Source organism: Prosopis cineraria, unplaced genomic scaffold, assembly GCF_029017545.1.
Source record: "Prosopis cineraria cultivar Desert tree isolate PC_DT_omini unplaced genomic scaffold, ASM2901754v1 PC10, whole genome shotgun sequence".
Taxonomy (NCBI): Eukaryota; Viridiplantae; Streptophyta; class Magnoliopsida; order Fabales; family Fabaceae; genus Prosopis; species Prosopis cineraria.
Genome location: NW_026555341.1, coordinates 26,061,863 through 26,081,694, shown reverse-complemented (window position 1 = coordinate 26,081,694; position 19,832 = coordinate 26,061,863). Strand labels below are relative to the sequence as shown.

The 19,832-nt window shown below is 34.5% G+C and overlaps 1 protein-coding gene and 1 non-coding gene across 2 annotated transcripts; both read right to left on the bottom strand.

The window, feature by feature from the left end:
• Nucleotides 1-9,857: 9,857 nt before the first annotated feature.
• LOC129322512 (glycine-rich cell wall structural protein 1.8-like) lies at nt 9,858-16,894 on the bottom strand. Its single transcript, XM_054968820.1, has 5 exons — nt 16,558-16,894; nt 16,133-16,297; nt 11,867-12,037; nt 11,296-11,748; nt 9,858-11,239 (listed from the first exon to the last, which is right to left on the bottom strand). Exons 1-5 carry the CDS (start codon nt 16,892-16,894, stop codon nt 9,858-9,860), a joined length of 2,508 nt encoding a protein of 835 aa, XP_054824795.1.
• LOC129284662 (U1 spliceosomal RNA) lies at nt 15,063-15,229 on the bottom strand. The gene has a single exon (XR_008586911.1). It is a non-coding gene; the product is annotated as a U1 spliceosomal RNA (small nuclear RNA).
• Nucleotides 16,895-19,832: the final 2,938 nt, after the last annotated feature.

Sequence of the window (19,832 nt, the reverse complement as noted above, 5' to 3'; positions counted from 1 at the left end):
ATATCTAATTAAAGTCACAAGTATTCCTTTATCTCAGTAAATGGGCAACAAATTCATGTACAACTGTTAAAAGCATATACAAATTATTAGAAGCAAAGGTTAGCTCACAGTTGTATCAAGAACCAAAGAAAAAATTCTAGTGACAATATGATTTGCATATAACTAGTCAAGCCTTTACTAGTCAACACAAATCTAGTAACATTGTTTTATAACATGGAAGACTTATACTACAATTAATCTAGTGAAATAACAATGCAGCATGCATTTGAAAGTTCTATCTTAATGAGATATCATTTTTTGGCACACCCACATTCCACAATAATTTTAATTCATCTATCAATTGTTGAATTTTGGTTTTAGGATTTTTTGGCCTAAGGATAATCAATGTCAAGAATATGTGCTCTCATTTCATACACAACTTAAGTGGTAAATTATATAGAGTAACAATCACTAGTAACAAGATTAGTTTTTACCATATTAGGCAAATAAGCTAAACCTATCAGTACACAACCCAAGGCTCACATTTTGTAGATCATATGCAAAGCTAGGGTAGGTTTTATTAAACAAATTCCATGCTTCTCTATTGAATGGGTGAGAGAGAATGCCAACATCTTGATGGTTCTCATAGTGCCACCTCATTTCTTTTTCTATTTTTCTAAAAGTAAATAATCTTTGAAGCTGCAATTTTCTTTTTTCTTTCACTATTTTTTTTCTTTCAATATACCTTGCTTCACCAAAAAAACTTGCAATAGGTTGCATCTAAATCATCTTTATAATATAAAATATAACCATTTTCACAACAATCAATCTTATTATAAGCAAGCCCCAACTTTGACACTAACTTTTTGTTTGGTACAAGTTGTTTGGCATATGAGTGTCTTTAGGATTCACAACTCTCGCAAACTATGAAATTTTATTATTAGTTTATTGTAACATGTTGGAGTTTTCCTTAATACTTAACAAATATATTGCAGCTAGAAGTTCAAACCAATCATAACAACCTTCCCATAAGAGTTGCTGCATAGCATGCAACATGTCATAAAAGGCTTGTGCATTAAGATTTGGTGACTCTTCTACATTTGGATTATAGTTATCCCTCAAGCTTGGCCTTGCAACATCTAACACCATAGACTCATATCATGTGAACTGCTCACAAGAATCACTTTGGTTTATGTTTAATAGACTTGTACTTACTTCAACTGACACTTCACCATGACTTGTCTATTGATAATAATTAGCTTTAAATCCATGTTTATAAAGATGCATCTTCACATTGTCAAGAGATAGGTGATTTAGGCATTTACAATTAGAACATGGACACCAAATCTCTCTCAAATTTAAGTAAAGAGACAATTGATAAGTATGATTAAGAAACCCTTTGACACCTTCAATAAACTCTCCCTTCTTGTATCCAAATCTTGACTCTATTCTATCATACATTCATCTACGATTTCTAGAGCATCCATTCTTCACCCTAAAATGTACACCTAAAAAGCCAATTTAAACCCAAGTTTAGCTCTTAAACTACTTTTTTACACTTCACTATGATGGTGTTTCATTTATCATAAATTAACAAGTATTCTTATTTGGATCACGTTTGTGATGAGCATAGGATAAAAATATTTTTGGTTAATCATTCCCAGGAAGCAATTTTCATATTACCAAATAAGGTGTTCTTGGGTTATCAAGGATTTTTCTTGCTGTTGGTTTTTTCTCACTAGATTCATCACATTGTACAGATGTAAAATTTAAAATGCTAGCTGGCTAGTTGTGTTTGAAAAAGATTTTTTTAGTTAAACTTTGAAAATGATTTTCATTCGCCATAGGTTATCAACTAATTAATGATGAATAATGATATGAGTTGAGCTGGTTACAAATTCATTGCTATGTTTTAACTATTTTACACAAACTTAGAATTATATTTTAAAACATTACCAAAATTAGATTTTTAGAATTAGGTTAATGGAGAAATTATTTTATGACATCTTTTCCAATTAAATAACATTTGGTTAGCTAAATAACAACTTTACGAATTACAACACTTTGTGGATGCTTACTAACAGTGGCCACTAATTCATATTTAATGAGATTAAAATAAAGAAAGATAGTTTCTTTGGTAGTTGCCCCACATGATCCACAAGAAATTGGTACAGTCATTAAATAAAGACAAATTCCTTCACACAGTAGCCCCACATGCACAAAGCACACTAAAATACATGTACAAAGTATCTTAAGAAGCATCAAAATTAAAATACAAATAGCATACTAATGATATTTTTTCACAATATTCCCACATGGCTCACAAGAATTAGTACTGTCATACGATACAGATAAATTCTTTCATAGTAGTCCCACATGACTCACAAGATCTCACTAAAATCTAAATAATGAGTATTAATTAAGCATAAAAAATGTTGACTCTGACTTCAAAAAAATTAAAAAAAAGTCAATATTAAACTAAAATCAAGTTATATACCATGAACCTGAAGGGAAAGACCAATACAAGTATATGTAGTTTGAAAACCCTCATAGTTCGGGAAGACTTACGTTGCTGCAACTGAGAAATGGAATAGAAGAAAATAGAGTTAGAGGAGGGAATAAAGAAAAGAAGGGGTTTGGAAGAGAGTAGAGGAAGTAAGAAAATTCAAAAGAGGGAAAAGAATTTACCTTGGACATTCCAGCTTTGCTCCAGACGAAAGTAACGAGTTTGAGTGCGGAGGGAAATGCTGAAATTTGTTTTTAATGTCTAGGTAAAGTACAATTATATTATATTTTCATTACTTATCTCAATTATTGCAAAGTAAGTTAAATGGCTTGTTGTTCCTTGACACCCTTAATTACTTAAGGTTGCATGTTCAATTTCGGAGTAGTGCATAATGGCTTTTATTCTTTTGCTTTTCTTAGTTAAAAAGTTATTATTGTGTTTTACATTTTTTTTTCCCTTCTCTTAGTTAAAAATTTTAAAATTATGTGAAGGAATGGCACAAACAATCAACAAGCATTTAATGTTTTAGAAGATTCTTAACATATTTGGAATTATAATTTAAGAAAGGCTGTTGCAATAATTATTTTTAATTATAGTTATTATATATAATATTATAAACATATAAAATTTTTGTTAATTGTATAATTCAAGACAAATAAGTACTACTATATATATATATATATGCTTATTTCCCATTTTAATTAAAATTAAACTATACATTAAAATTAATAAATTTAAAAATATATAATTTCATACAATTTTAATTAAATTTCATATCTATTACAATTATAGAAAAATATTTGCAAAGCAATATTTCATCCCAAATATTTGAGAAGCAAAATTCCATCCCAAATATTTGAGATACAAAATTCTGTCCCAAATTCCATCACAAAAAAATTGAGATGCAAATATTCTATTCCAAATTCCATCACAAATATTTGATACACAATAGTCTATCTTAAATTGTGTCACAAATATTTATGACACGAATATTCTGTCCTAAATTCCATTATAAAATAGTTGAGACACAATAATCTTTCCCAAATTCCGTTGCAAATATTTAGGACACATTTTGGGATAGATTTGGGACACCTTTATAAGAAGCTTTAATGCATCACAAATTTTCCATCACAAATTCTTGTTTTCTAGCAGTGAATGAATACATATCCATATACATTACCAACTAGGATCTACATATAAATTTTGAATGTACTTGTATCATGTGAGTGATTATTGTGTATTATATTTTTGGCTTGAATTATGTTTTTGAGATGTGATTGTGGTGCAGGGTCAAAATGCTAGTATAGGAACATGTTGAATAGTATTTGACTTGGTTTTGTTGTGAAATAACCAATTTGTATAGTGTATAATGCCTCAAGCACATAACCCCATTTTGATTTAAGATTGGGGCTTTGATTGGCCATATATTGTTTGAAATGTATTATTGCTTGAATATATATTCAATCAAGTATTTGTTAGTCTATTGGATATGGTTTAAGTCTCAGTTCAAGCTATTGGCAAATGGTTAGATTTTGGAAACTTGGGTGTGCTTTTCTTTTATAAAAGTGACCGTTTTGTATTAAGGTGTCGAAATTTTAAAAGAGGTATTATTTTGAAATGAATCTAGTGCCATTAGCTAGGTAACTAAATAAGCTAGATAACTAAATAAAAGAGGTGTTATTTTGAAATGAAAATGGCACCATTAAAAGAGGTGCTATTTTGAAATGAAAATAGTGCCATTAATTAGATAATTGAATAAGCTTTAAATGGACTCTTGTATCACTCTAATTGAATACTAGATGAAGCAACAATACAAACTAAAAGTTTGCTTTAAATTTGCTATTCTGACAGCAAATATATTATCATGAAGTGTTATGTGCACTATAGTGAAATGTGTCATGCACTGTGGCTCATAGTGCCATAGCGCTAAGCCATAGCTAAAGGGCCTTTACCGTGGCCTGTTACTTTTGTGTCATCTGCTATGGCGAATGACATGTTGGTCATAATGGATGTGCTAGAATGGAAAAAATTATTATTTTATTCTTGTTTTGAATTATTATTTTTAATTTAGTTCTTCTGCTTCTCTTTGCTTCAAATCTCTAGTTTTGAATTGTGCTAAGTTCAACAAATTTTCAAAAAGACTTTCTTAGGATCCCCAAACTTTATAAATAGTTTTAAAATATATTGTCTAACCCTTTTTCTATTATGTTAATTTAAGAAGGGTTTTAATTAAGTTCTAATTACCATAATAGAGTGTGATATGTATTGATAATATCAAAGCAGACATTATATTATAATTTAGTATCAGTTTCTTGAGTTTTAAGAGTTGGTATACTATACTATGTTGGATTTAGCTTTTAGCAGTTTGTAATATATTTATTCATCACACATTCTTCCTTTTCGTATAGCTTTTAAATTTTCTGTGCACTTATGGTTGCTTCCATCCTTAGGAGGGGAGAAATGGTTAGGCTAATTCCTACAGTACATAATTCAATAGAAAACCTTGAGTAATACATACCAAAAGGGGAGCTAATACCAGAGAAACCTATACCTCAAGGTAATGACAACCTTCTAAAACAGCTACGGAGTATGATAATTGATATTAGGAGGACTATTTAGGGCCATGACACTCTGTTAAGAAATAGAGGTGGTGGTAAAAGCAATAAAATAGTTAGGACTGAGGATCAAAATGAACTCAAAGATGATGGTACCTATGAGAGTATACCAAATCAATTTGAGGTTCTGGTAGAAGACTAGAGCAATCTAGGTGTTATGGTAGTAGACTAGAGCAGTCTAGTGTTGGTGGTAGTAGCATAGATGCTTCAATTGATCAAGCTTGGAAAATTTTCTCCCATTTTAATTCTCCAACTTTTGATGGTAGTATGAAAGAGAGAGAAGTGAAATAATGGATTGAGCATCTCAAGACCATCTTTGATGTGGTTACTTGGTCATTAGAATAGAAGGTTACTTTAGCTACTGTGTCATTTGTTAAAGAGGCCAAGTATTGGTGTGATTCTGTTAGACCAATAGCTTGATCTCATTTGAATTGGGAGAAATTTAAGTGGATGTTTTTCAACTATCACTTCCTTTTTGCCTTCAGAGCTGAGAAAGAGGCAGAATTTCAAGAGTGGAAGCAAGGGAATATGAATGAAGAAGAATTCATCACTAGGTTTAATCAATTAGCAAAATATTCCACATATTTTCAGCATATGAATGACACTAGCTGGAAGGCAGAAAGGCTTCCAGAGAAGATGTGACCATGTATTGACAAAAATTGGTTCTATTAGGAATCATAGCTACCTACATCCAATACTTTAGTTCACACTTGAAAATTTTTGCTAAAATCACAAGCTTAAATTGAGTGCTTGCAACCACAGTACAATAATCAAGTCTTATAAGTCTTGAACTCACTTAAAAATATATTACAAAATCATTGTAAGCAATAAACATTTATAGGGTGCTTGGATTAAAGTGGATTTGGATTTGGTTTAATACCAAAACCCTCATTTATACAAAAATTTATTAATTTAAATTTGATTCAAATCCAAATCCATTTTAATTTGTAATTTCAAATTCACTTTACACCCTAGTCAATTGAAATTAAAACCATTTCAAACATCTTGTTCCCTTTGCTTTTTCACTATTAATACATTGCTCTCGTATCTTTTCTCATCTTTTGTCTATTAAAAATAGAAATAAACTCATTTTTTTATTTTTTATTTTTGTTTTGAATCTCAATTATTTATTTTCTTCATTTGAAATTTTTAAAACTACTTAAACAAAGGATTTAAAATACAAGCTTTCAAATGTAAAATCTAAATTCAAATTCATCAATCCAAGATGAATCCAAACACTACCTTAAGGAAAATATTTCCTAAGATTTTAGAAAGTAGAGTAAGTAATCAAAGCCCTTAAACCCTCAAAAGAGTATATAGAAATATAATGAAAGCTTATAAACTAGTTAATAGAGAGCTTTTTCAAAAATAATCAATGCAGTTGGTAAAACTATGAATGCAATCTGTCAATTCAATAGCTACTCATTTAAATGAGGTTTTGTTTATAGTATGAGGAATATTATTGCCATTGGATACTTCAACTAGCCATTTGGAGCCACAATATTGCATTATGGAAGTAGAAACTAAGAAAAATCCCTTTATCTATAAAATTCATTAAACACGTGTCAAAACTCAAAAAATTGACTGTTTGAATAGTACAGAAAGACTTCAACGAAATTTAGAATAATACATGTATGGAAGCCCACTGAAACTTGTGTGTTTTAAGAAGGCAAAAGCACAAGCTTCTTTGGAATACTAAAACACACGTAGAGGCTATCTGGATCACATGAGGAATAAATGCAAGAAGTAAATAACCTCTTGTACATTTTGAAGAATCCATAGGTGAGATCTAGAATTTGTGAATATGGGTTAGACAAGTTTTGAACAGTTAGGATGAAATAAGTTGGCTCAAATGCTTAAGACTTAAACTTAGGAAAACTTGAGTGAAACATTAAAACTTGCATGTTTGACACTAGAATTCACAAGGGTCGATAAGTTTAAGAACTCAAGTAGAACTGGTAAACTAATACTCATGAGGATGAGAACTTAACCTCCTGAGGATGAGAAGTGTAAAGCCTTGGTTAACACTATCACTCTAAACTCGTGTGTCTTACTACTAAAACTCACATGTTCTAAGTAGATGAAACTAAGCTCCTTTCTGCCACTCTAAAACTCACTTACTTAACCTCTTAAGATTGCGTGTCCGAGTAAGGCAAAAAACACATTCTTCTTTAAAGCTCTAAAACTTGCATGTTTGAGCATGATAAAGCCAAGGACATTCTAGAACTCTTAAACTCATGAGTAAGTTTCTAAGAACTTGCAAGTATGAGTTTCAATACTCAAAAAACAATATAAGGCATTCCTACTAATACATGCGTGTCCTAACTAAAACTCATTAGGATGAGATTATGAACATGAGATGGGCAAAGATATTTTCTAAGTTCCAAAATCATGTATGTATGAGCCCAAGACTTGTCTTTTAAAAAAGTTTTTACCAAGATGCAAGCTCTCTATTAGACTGACTTTTAATAATAAAACTAGGAGAATAAAAATTCAAACATATATAAGCTAAGTCTTCTCTTGTTCTTACTCCTTTGCTCTCTTGGAAGGTTTTATCATTATTAATTGTATAATCTAGAGAAGTAAAATATTTTCTTAAGTTTTTTTAAATTATCAAAACAATACGTTCAACATGTACAATTTTGAAGCAAAGATGTTGAATATTAATATTAATTATATTTCACTTTTATGAGTTGCATATATGTTGAATTTATATTTAAGCCATGAATGTAGATGGCGGAGGCTGTTATAGAAATTATACTGAAGTAATTATGATTATGTTTTACCATATAGTCTATCACCACTTGGTGCCAAGTGGTTATTTCACATTTGCAAGGCCCTTGTTATTTCTCCTTTTTTTTTTGGCCAAGATTAGAGTTAGCCTTTAAGACATATGACACCTCTTTGGGTGATCATAAGGGATAGGGAATCCATGGACCAATAGTGAGCTCTACACCTTTGACTAAGTTGATCCTCATTATTAGTTAGCTTGAAAGGTTTGATCAAATAGACGGATCCTATTTGATTATGGCAAACTATAGGTTCAGTTAGAGGAAATAAGAAGGGAGTTTACAAATATGCGATGATATACATGTACTTGTATGTTTTCAATCAATTATTTATCGTTTAATTAATAATTAATTATGTATCATTCTTTATTTTTCCCACTTAACTACCTCTAAAACATGCCTAAATACACTTTAAATTATTTTGTGGCTACTAGAACCCTATAGTCTCATTATGAGGTTTTCAACATTTCAAGAAAAGATTCGGGTGCAACAAAGAAGAAGTAACCAAAAACTTGAGGCACCAACATTATGTCTAGAGTCTACTTATGTATTTTAAATAATATTGTGTACAAGGACTAGTTTAAGGTTATCACTACATTTCATGTTTCAAATTGTTGTTGGATGACTATATATTATTATATTCGGATTGTGTGCTAGTAAATGGGTCTGAGGCCTTAGAATGATACATCATGTAGTGGCGAAGATGGGTAGACTAAGGCATCCCCTTAAATTTTTATTTTTTTAATAAAATGTAAGAGTTATATTTTTTCAGCCCCACCAAAATATATTTTTTGTATATTTGATACTAAACATAAGATCTACTTTCTTTTTAATAAATATAAATTAATATATGAAAAGTTGAAAATTTTAATATCTAAAAAAATGTTTTCTTTATATATAAATATCCTATAATATATTACTATTTCATATACCATGATAAGTAAGGGAATGTGAATTGCCAATGCACAATTGTCAAATATTCAAGCAATTTCACTATTCCAATGTCAATTAAGTGTAACCTTGGTTGAATTGATGAATCAATAAAGCAATCCCTTTGTGTTTTGGCCTTCAATCTTCCTTATCTTTTTCTTTTTATCTCATTGAATTGATAACCTTGGCATTATATCAATTAAGCAAATATAGAGGATAATGTTAAGGTGGCATTATATCTCCTTTTATTGTAATCTTTTAGGTCTTTGTATGTAATTTTTGTGTTCTTTATTATAATTTTTTGTCATTTTCTATAACTTTTGAGATCCTTTCCTGTCCTCTTCTAGTTAACTAATAGTTAAAGTTAACTTTTGTTAACAATAAGGGCCAAATTGTATCATTTTTAAAAGTTAAGGGAACAATTTGTATAATGAACAAATTTAAAATCTATGGTACTATTGGACCTAAGATTTAAAGGATAATAATTTGCTCATTTACCAAAAAAAATATTGTGTTTATTTTTATCAGGTTTAAAGCGTTCCTACTATGGTAAATGTTTTTATAAATTTTAGAATTTAATTATGGTGGTAGATTCTTAAAAGTAATTTAGAAAGTGGGTTATTACAATAACCACGGATTAATCATAAACATTTTTTTTGCATGTTGGTCAAAACATGTTTAAAGATTTAATTCTAAATGAATATACTATTTTTATTTTTAGTAATCCTATAAATCTTAAACTATTCTATCTTTATCCTGACTTTGTTTATAGTTTTTAAAATTATAAACAAAACATATTAAAAACTCAATTAAATATATAGTTTTATATCTCTTTTCAAATTTTAGATAACAAAATGTAGAAAATAAACCATATTATATAAGTAGCAACACTCTTATTTTATTATCTTATAGATCATGTATTTGTAATTACACATGATAGATATAGCATTATTTCTATTACAAAATTAGTGACAACCAAAATAAAACTCCTTCAAGTCTTACAAAGTCAACAACACTACCTCAACATCTAATATTTCCTTACACCAAGCCTTTACTACTAACATCACTTCCAACACCAGCATCTCCTCTAATATTACTACTTGCATCGCCTCCAGTACTAGCACCTTCGCCTACCCCAATACCACCTCTTGCTCTAATACCTCCTCTTGTACCATCAACACTTCCAATACTACCACTAGCACTACTGGCAACACTCCTAGCTCCACTTCTTCCTACACCAAAAGCATCACCTGTACCTACACCACCTCCAACATTAACTCCTACTCTTGCTTCAACACTACCTCTTGCACCAACAACTCTTATACCACCACTAGCACCACCTTCTACATGCCCACCTCTACGTCCTCCAACACTAGCACTAATAACTCCTCTTAGACCCCTACCACCACCTCCACTTGCACCAATACCACCTCCTGCAACTACACTTCCTCCTACACTACCATCAATACCACCTTCTCCTTTTGCCCTAATACTTCCTCCTCTATTACCACTAGCACCACCTACTACACGTCCACCACCACCTCCACTAACACCAAGACTACCTCCTGTCCCAGCATTTCCTACTATACTACCACTAACACCACCACCTCTTCCTGCACCACCACCAATACCGGTACCTCCTCCTACATCACCACTAACACTACCTCCTACACCAACAACTCCTCTTGCACCACCACCACCTCCTGACCTAACACCACCTCCGACACTACCATTGGTACCACCTCCTAAACCACCCCCTCCTCTTGTGCCACCACCAACACTTGTACCTCCTCCTACATTACTACCAACACCAACAACTACTCCTGGACCACCACCAGCAACACCTCCTAGACCACCACTTGTTCCTACCCTAGCACCACCTCCAATACTACCACCACCACTTCCTACACCACCAACACCGGCACCTCCTCCTACATTACCACTAATAGCACCTCCAGCACCAGCACCACCTCCTAGACCACCACCTCTTAGATTGGCACCTCTTCTTACACCACCACCAATACTAGCTCCCCCTCCTATATTAACACTAGCACCTCCTCCTATACCACCACCAGCACCACCTCCTCCTACACCACCACCAACACTAGCACCACCTCCTAGACCACCACTTCCTCCTGCACCACCACCAGCACCACCTCCTCCCACACCACCACCACCACTAACAATACCAGCACCACCTCCTAGACCACCACTTCCTCTTGCCCCAACACCTCCTCCTGTACCACCACCAGTACCACCTCCTAAACCAGCACTTCCTCTTACAACACCACCAGCACCACCTCCTCCCACACTACTACCACCACTACCACCAATACCAGCACCATCTCCTAGACTACCACTTCCCCCTACCTCGACACTTGCATTACCACCAGTACCACCTCCTAAACCAGCATCTCCTCCTACACCACCACAGCAGCACCTCCTCCCACACCACTACCACCACCGTCACTAGCACCTCCTCCTGTACCACTACCAACACCAATACCACCTCCTAGACCACCACTTCCTCCTGCCCTGACACTTCCTCCTCTACTACCACTAGCACCTTCTCTTATACCTCCACCAACACCAACACCTCCTCCTACATTACTACCAGCACCTCCTTTTATACTACTACTAGCACCACCTCCTCCTACACCACCACCAACACCTCCTCTTATACTACCACCAGCTTCACCTCCTACACACCCACCACCACCTCTTCTTGCACCTCCACTAACACCTCCTCCAATACTACCACCAGCACCACCTCCTACACTAACAACTCCTCCTGCACCACTCCCTACACCAGCACCACCTCTTGCACCACCACTAACACTTGCTCCTAGACTAGCACCTCCTCCTGCACCACCACCAACACCTCCTCCTATACTACAACCAGCTCCACCTCCTACACACCCACCACTACCTGTACCTATACCAGCACCACTTCCTTTAACACCACTACGACCTCCTCTTGTACTACTAGCACCACCTCCTCCTCTTATATACCACCTGCACCACCTCCTCCTCCACCACCCCAAAACCTCCTCCTACACTACCACCAGCTCCACCTCCTATATGCCCACCACCACCTCCACTTGCATCAACACCACCTTCTACACTTGTACTTCCACCTACCCCAACACCTCCTCCTACACCACCACTAACACCTCCTACACTACCACCTTCTCCTATACTACCACTGGCACCACTTCCTACATGCACACAACCACTCCACTTACATCAAAACCAGCTCCTACACCACCACCACCTCCTCCTAAATGCCTAACGTTATGATGGATTGCCCCACCAACTTTAAAAACTCCTCTATCAACTACATCACTTCCTCCCCCTATTTCACCCAAGCCACCACTTGCTTTCCATAGTACTATAATGACTAATAACAAAATAAGTGATCTAACGTTGTTTGGGAATCTTTCCATAGTTGTATAAAACTGAAACTAACAATAATGTAAAGTGTATGACGAAAAATATACTTTGACAAAGGCTAAAGTGCCAATTATATGTGACATTAGGTTTGGCGAAGCACCCTTTTTACAGAGGGAAATAATCATGGCATGTTTGTGAAAAGGCTGCCAGCACCGCAATTGCTAGAAATTTCTATGGGCCTTTAACATTGCTCTTGTTGAACGCGAGTGCTACCTGTAATTGCACTAACACTCAACCAGATATAGTGCTCCTGCCGGCATGAAGTTAGTTTCACTACAAAGAGACGTGTCAGTATTCCATGAAGTATTTGGTTTTGGCTGTCGTTTGCCTTGAGGAAAGCAGCCGAAATGCTTCTTTGAAGTCTTTAATTCTTTACCACTATCTATCTCCATTATAAGCTCCAACAAATGACCAAATAAAACGTAATCCACTGTCACAGGCTAAGCCATTAATTAGTTCCAGACTTCCTCATTTCATCGACCTAAATGCTAAACTTTTGCTAAGCGCTAGTTTACAAGTGGCACTGTCTGTGGCAAGTTTAAATAATACTGAGTGCAAAGTATGAAACGATAAATTATATAAATACATCATCCTCCATAAATTCTTGGATCGTTTGACTTTATAGCATATGAACTATTACGTTTAATGGTTGGAACCATTTTGTAATGAGATATATATATATATATATATATCATTACAATTTAATTGTGATTTTAATAAATTTAAGTTTTGGTAAGTTGCAAAATTAAAAAAACAATTTGTAATTTCTAATATTTGAAGCTATATCTTGAAAATTTGATAAGAATATCATAGAAGTCCAGAGTTTAAGGATATTTTGTTATGTTTAAAGATTCATATACTAATAATTTTGCAATAAAACGTTAATTTAGGAGATAATTGGTTTTGCGTAGTTTCAATTTCGATATTACTGTTACTATTACCAATTGGCCGATTATTGAAATCATGATCTATCTTATTTGTATTTTACAAATAATAAGTATTTAAAATAAACATTTTAACATATTTTATTAATTTTAATGATAATTATAATTAATCATTTTATTATTGGTTTGTTCTAATAATATTCTAGTTATTACGTTGCATTAAGTATTACGTTTAGTAGCTGGAATTACCATTTAGTGAGGCAGTATTTACAATCCAGTTGTCAATAAACTTTACTTTTCTTTTTCCATATAAACTTAACGTAAATTACAAATGACTCATCAAACTTCCAACAAAAACAAACATAATTTTTTAAATTTCTAATATTTTAATCTTTGTTTTAAAAATTATTAAGAATGTTAAAGAAGCGATCCAGAGATTATTTTGCCATGTTTAAGGATATCTATGCTAATATTTGCAATAAAACATTAATTTAGGAAATAGTTTATTTTTCCATAATTTCATTATTTCCCCAATCAAATCAAAACAAGTGATTTTTAATATGTTAATAATATTAAATGTAAGAATTTATTATGAAATAAATAATTTATGTTTTGATTTAATTAGAAATAGGCATTTTAAATATATATATGGTAAGCATAAATATATCATCTTTATACTTCTAATTTTTTTTATCTATATTCTTCTTTTAAACTTTATCTTTTTAATTCAGTTTTGATTAGCCTTCTAAAATTGCTTAACAAGATATCATTTTCTTTATATAATGAATAAGGGTTCATGAATATTAAACAAATTTAAAATCATTTTGAAGACATGTGATTAATTTCATCTCGTAAATTTAATCTTGTGAAATAACATTTTGTAAAAAGTTACTTTTAATTTAACATTTAACACGTAAAATTAAAAATATAGTAAATTAATCACATCTGGTTCAATTACGATTCAATTATTATCCAACCATTGACCTTTAAACTATTACCTTGACTAGTTTAATGATAGATCCGACTTTTAAAACCTTAGAATTCTTTTTGGTGAGACATGCAAAAATAATATATACTTTATCAATAAGAAAATTTAATTTCCAATACATAGAACCATACCAATTAGGTTTTATTACATGTGCAAAAATTGATATTCGAACTCTAGCCACTTGATTTAAATAATAATAACGAAACCCTACCACACATATAACAACTTGACGCGCAAATTCAACTACAAAATGCTAACTAAGATTCAAAGATGCATCCATATCTCTCCAATAACCCCATAAGAAACATCAAACCAGAAATTATCTCAGATTTCTCATTTCTCATGTCATAGAAATTATCTCATATTCCTCATGTCATAAGAAATAGCTAAGTGAAATAAATCCTAGTTCCTTATCCAGAAATTAAGATTGTTGTAAACCCATCTTAATACTGCTCCAAATTCAATAGAAAAAACCAATAACAAATTTCAAGAACGAATACAAAAGAAACGAAGAAACGAATCTAAATACCATTGTTTTAAGATATGAATGGTCAAACTGGTTGGATTGTTTTTTTTTCTTTTTACTCTTATTTTAATAATAAAAACTTTTATCCAATTTAGAAATGTTAATTTCAACTTAATTACTTCTTTGTTTTTATAGTGAATTTTGAGTGCATAATTTTCTTTTTGAGATTATATGAATGAAAGTGTAGAGAAAATTGAAAACTCATCATTTGCTTTAAAAGGATAATGTAAATATGATAATGAAAAAAATTAAAACTTAATATGTTATGACTAAATAAATGATATTGTCTTTTAATTTTCAAATTCATAATATAATTTGATTTTTAAAACATTGTTAAACACATAAACAAGATTAAAAAAAATGTGAGATGAAAAATTTAAAACCAAAAATGGGAAGAGGCTGCACGAACGCAAACCCCCACCACAACAAACTATGACATAGGCTCTCCATCTCAAGGAGACCTTAAACAGGCACCCCTTCTAAGTGCAATGAAGGCCACCGACCTTTTTTTTTTGTAAGCATTTTCTTGATCACCCATTGACCCTATCCAGGTAAGTATGTTTCAATTGTTGTGCCTCCTTTTCTTTTATAAGCATCACACCCTCTTTTATCTTATATTCTTATTGATGTGGGGCTATCTCCACTTCTCTATTCTTCAACTTTCCTTCTGATTTTCCTCTTGCCAACAGACTTTAACTTCCTTCTCCTAAATGTCGCTATATCAAAAAGTATGAATTTCCCCTAATCCCTAAAATGTTATATCAGGATGTTTGGGCTAAATATGAAACATCACTCAATTAGGTCACAAGCTTTATTGGGCTGAGTAATTGAAGCGTCATACCTAATATAAATGAAAAAGGTCGGCCCCGAAGCTCAATAAAGGCCATAAAAAGTAAACATGCTGAAATCCCGTCAGCTGTAACTATTAGACTGTTGGCACGAGGACATGATCTTAAGTAATGTCGAAATCTATGTCTAAGTATTTCGATGAAATGGGTTGGTTATCAAAATGGAGAGACCATGCCATAAGTTTCACGAGATCCCTGATTCTTTGGCAGAACATGCTAAGTTTTAACGAAAAGGCTTTCGCTATTCTGATACTATAAATAAAAGGAGAAAATACAGAAGAAACTAGCTAATACTCCATCAAAAACTCATAAATTTTACATTTGTTAGCCCTTTTCAGTGTTTAGTTTTTAGTCTGTAATCTTTTTACATTTCAATAAAAAATCATACACTTGTTCTACCAAAGCCTTGTATCTTTTTACATCCGAGTGAACTGTGGTAAGGGAGTTCAAAACCCTTTCATTATCTATTGAGACCCAACATCTTTGGCATACCTGGTATTTATTATTCAGCCACGAACAATTTTTGGCATGCCCAGTGGGACCTGTGTAACAAAGATGGTAAGGACGTGAAAAGACAAAAAGGACTAATGAAATAGGTATTGGTTCTCACGAACCAAAAGGGACCTCTGTGCATGAAGGGTTAGAACACTTATCGCTTGATGCTAAAGCAGCTGAACATTGTGAGCACATAGTGTCAGTGACTACAGGTAGTAGAAGTATGAGCCTTGGCTTAAAGTCAGGAACTGAACAATCCAACTCGTTGATCATATCCAACGAACCTATAGCAGAAGTGCTATATGAAATTCAAGACCAGATGGATAAGCAGCTAGAAGAGAACCAAAGCTTCTTTGCATTATCCCTGGAAACGTCAAAATGTAGGGAAAAAGAACGATAGCAAGTCATGATGTAGGCCCTACATGACGGCATAAAGAACATAGCTGCATCATTAAGAGGCACTCATCTGAAAGCAAGCTCAAGTGTAGGACTGCTTGGAGGGCAGCAAGCAGGAATCAATAAGTGCTAGCCATCGAGGTCACACATTTGTAAGAGACATCCCTAACCCCAAATATTTTCTCACACTCATCTTGTAAGTAATCCTTTGTATTATTTACAGGAACCCAGCATAAGTGGCCCGGGAGGCACGGCGGTGATCCCAAAGCATCAGACCGAGCCTTAGAACCAACTGGTGAACATGGAGGCCCTGAGGGATGCCATCCAAGATATATATAGACTAGGGATGAGGCTAATCGGCGGCCTAGTCTCTCAAAACCATATCCAGAGTACATAGACAAGGATAACCCATACCCTTGGGGATACAAGATCCCTGACTTCACGTTGCCCTCAGGGGACGAAACATAGTCGACATTGGAGCACATTGTGAGGTTCACAATCTAATGTGGCAAGATTGCTAATAATGAGAACTTCGCTAACTTAAAGTTGAGATTGTTCTTGAATACTCTTACGGGCCCGGAATTCACATAGTATACGTCACTACCCCGTAACTCAATCATCAATTAGATGGAAATGGAGCAAAAGTTCCATATTTAGTTCTATAAAGTAGAACTGGAGGTCAACATAGCAGAACTCTGCAAGCTCACACAACAGGCTGGAGAGATGGTAGACTAATACTTGGTGGGGTTCAAACATCTTAGGAGTAGGTACCACATATTGCTTCTAGAAACTGAATTCATCAAGATAGCATAAGCAAGACTGGATATAGAACTTCAAAAGAAATTCTAAGGGATGGAATTTTGAGATTTCTATGAACTTGCGGCCAAAGTATGGGGTTATGAGGAAACTACTCAAGGAAGAGAACTATCGCCGATGGACTACTATAAGGACCTATTTTGGAGACCTAGACATGGTGATCACAGAACTAAAGAATGCTGGCAACTACACATGCCTAGCTCTAGTAAGGAAGGCCAAAGAACTTCCTAAAAGATCGAACACAATTCAATACACCTTTAATACCACTAAAACAGAGGAAATCCTTGATTTCTTCCTCAAATAGAACTTTATCTCCCTGCCCACTGATCATAAAATCCCTTCGAAGGAAGAACAGAGAGGGAAGGAATACTGTAGGTACCATCATTCGTAGAGTCACAGCACTAAGGCATGTTAGGGATTTAAGAACATCATCTAAGACTGGATTAACAAGGGAGTTCTAAAATTCCCTAAGAAAGAATTTATGGTTGTAAACGAGGACCCATTCCCACCATTTGCCATGGCCAACATGGTGGAGATAAACTCTGGCAAATGACGACTCAGGAAAAGTGATGGTAGGCAAAAGGATGGAGACCCTGGAACATCTGGAATAGGGATAAAGTACCTCAAGGAAACTCTAAGACAGTATGGGACTGCATGGGGAAACCCACGAGTCGATCCAATAAGAACAAGTCTTCTAGATGGGACATAGGCTCGGAAGGGCAGAACATAAAAAGCTCAAATGGCTTTAAGGTAGTTTGGGATGGCTTAAGGAAAACCTAAAATGAAGACAGCCAGTAGAAAATGAAGAAAAATAGCAAACAATCCTCAAGATGGGATATTGGTCGGGGGAATTGATAATAACAAAGCCAGATGGATCTAAGGTGGTTTAGGATCGTCTAAGGGAACTGTATAGCAAGCTTAACTTCTTCGTAAAGTAGTCAACTCCCCCTGGAGCAGGTGAACCATTCATGGGGACACCAACGGGCTAGGATGTAGGCCCTGATAGCCTACCTTTTCGCTATTAATGACATCTGAAAGCAACACAAAGCTTCCTTCAAAACCAAAAACCACTAAAGGCTCAGGCAAGTTCGTTACACCGCTTGGCAACGTGCCGCTTCTGAAATGGAGAGTCATGAGACACAAGAAGTTCCCAACTATCTTAACAAGAACCCAGAAGTGATGTCTTCAACGAAAATGGGCTACACAAAGATACCTTAAATAGTAGAAAATTGAGGTATAGGATAGCTCCGACGTTCAACAGGAGGCTAGCAAGTTTAAAAGGAAGTCCACCTTTGATACATGGTCTCGTTAACACTACCTTCTCAATTCTGGTCTACCACTAGTGGTGCTTAGGGCCAACAGAAACAAAACTCCTCGAGGTTGACACAGACCTATAAGAATGCAGGCACAGAAAGAAGAGATTACAAAGCTTGTTTGCCAAATCACCTTACAAGCAATAGAAGGAAAGCCAAAGTGGGCTGTCCTAGAGAAACCCAGCATGAAAATGACTCAACACTTGAAGCCTTTATACATCAGGGCACATTTCAATGGAAGGCTAATGACTAGGGTCCTCATGGACAATGGCTCAGCGGTGAACATTCTGCCAGCTCGCATGATGATCAAGATAGGGTGAGAGGAGCGTGATCTGATGCTGACTTAGGTATCTATCATAAGGTTCACTGTGACCACATCTAAGGTCCTTAGCATACTACCATTATAGGTTGATGTTGGAACCAAGTCATCACTGATGGCTTTTTTTGTGATCAGCACCACAACACAATACCAGGCCTTCCTAGGTCAGGATTGGATCTATGCCGATGATTGCGTACCTTCTTCACTGTATTAGATGCTTCTTATGTGGAAAGGAGAAGAGGTAGAAGTAGTCTAAGCTGAAGACAAGCCATTCATAATGGCCACTAACTTCATAGATGCAAGGTATTATGGCATTGATATGGGCCCATTTACATTCTGAAAGGCCTAAGGAATCCTTTCATGCAGAACAACAACAGACAATATAGTGCCTTACAGAGGCACGAGCCTATCATAGAATTGATTGATGACTAAAATAGATAGAAAAAAGGTCGTAGCACCATTCAAAAGCTATAGTTGCATAATATACAAGAGAAACTAAAAGACTACAGACCTAAGATCTGTGTGACTGAAGTCATATATGAAGATGAAACCTAAAAGGTAGCACAACTGCACGAACTAGACCCTGTACCTTTAAAATTTGAAGACATAGCCCCAAAGGTCTAAGATCCACCAGAAGAAGTAAACCTCGAGTCCCTAGAAGAGCCAAGGATCACATTTATTAGCTCACTACTAGATGAAGAACAAAAGAATACCATTAAGTTAACACTACTAGAATTCAAGGACTACTTCACATGGGATTATGATAAAATGTCAGGGCTCAATAGACAGCTGGTCGAACACAGGCTTCCTATAAAACCAAACTATAGACTGCACCAATAACCCGCCAAGAGCATGTTTGTCAAAGTGAAACTATGAGTAAAGGAGGAGATCAAATGTCTCCTATAGGTCGGATTCATATGGCCTTGCAAGTATACTCAGTGGCTCTCAAATATAGTCCCAATAATTAAGAAGGAT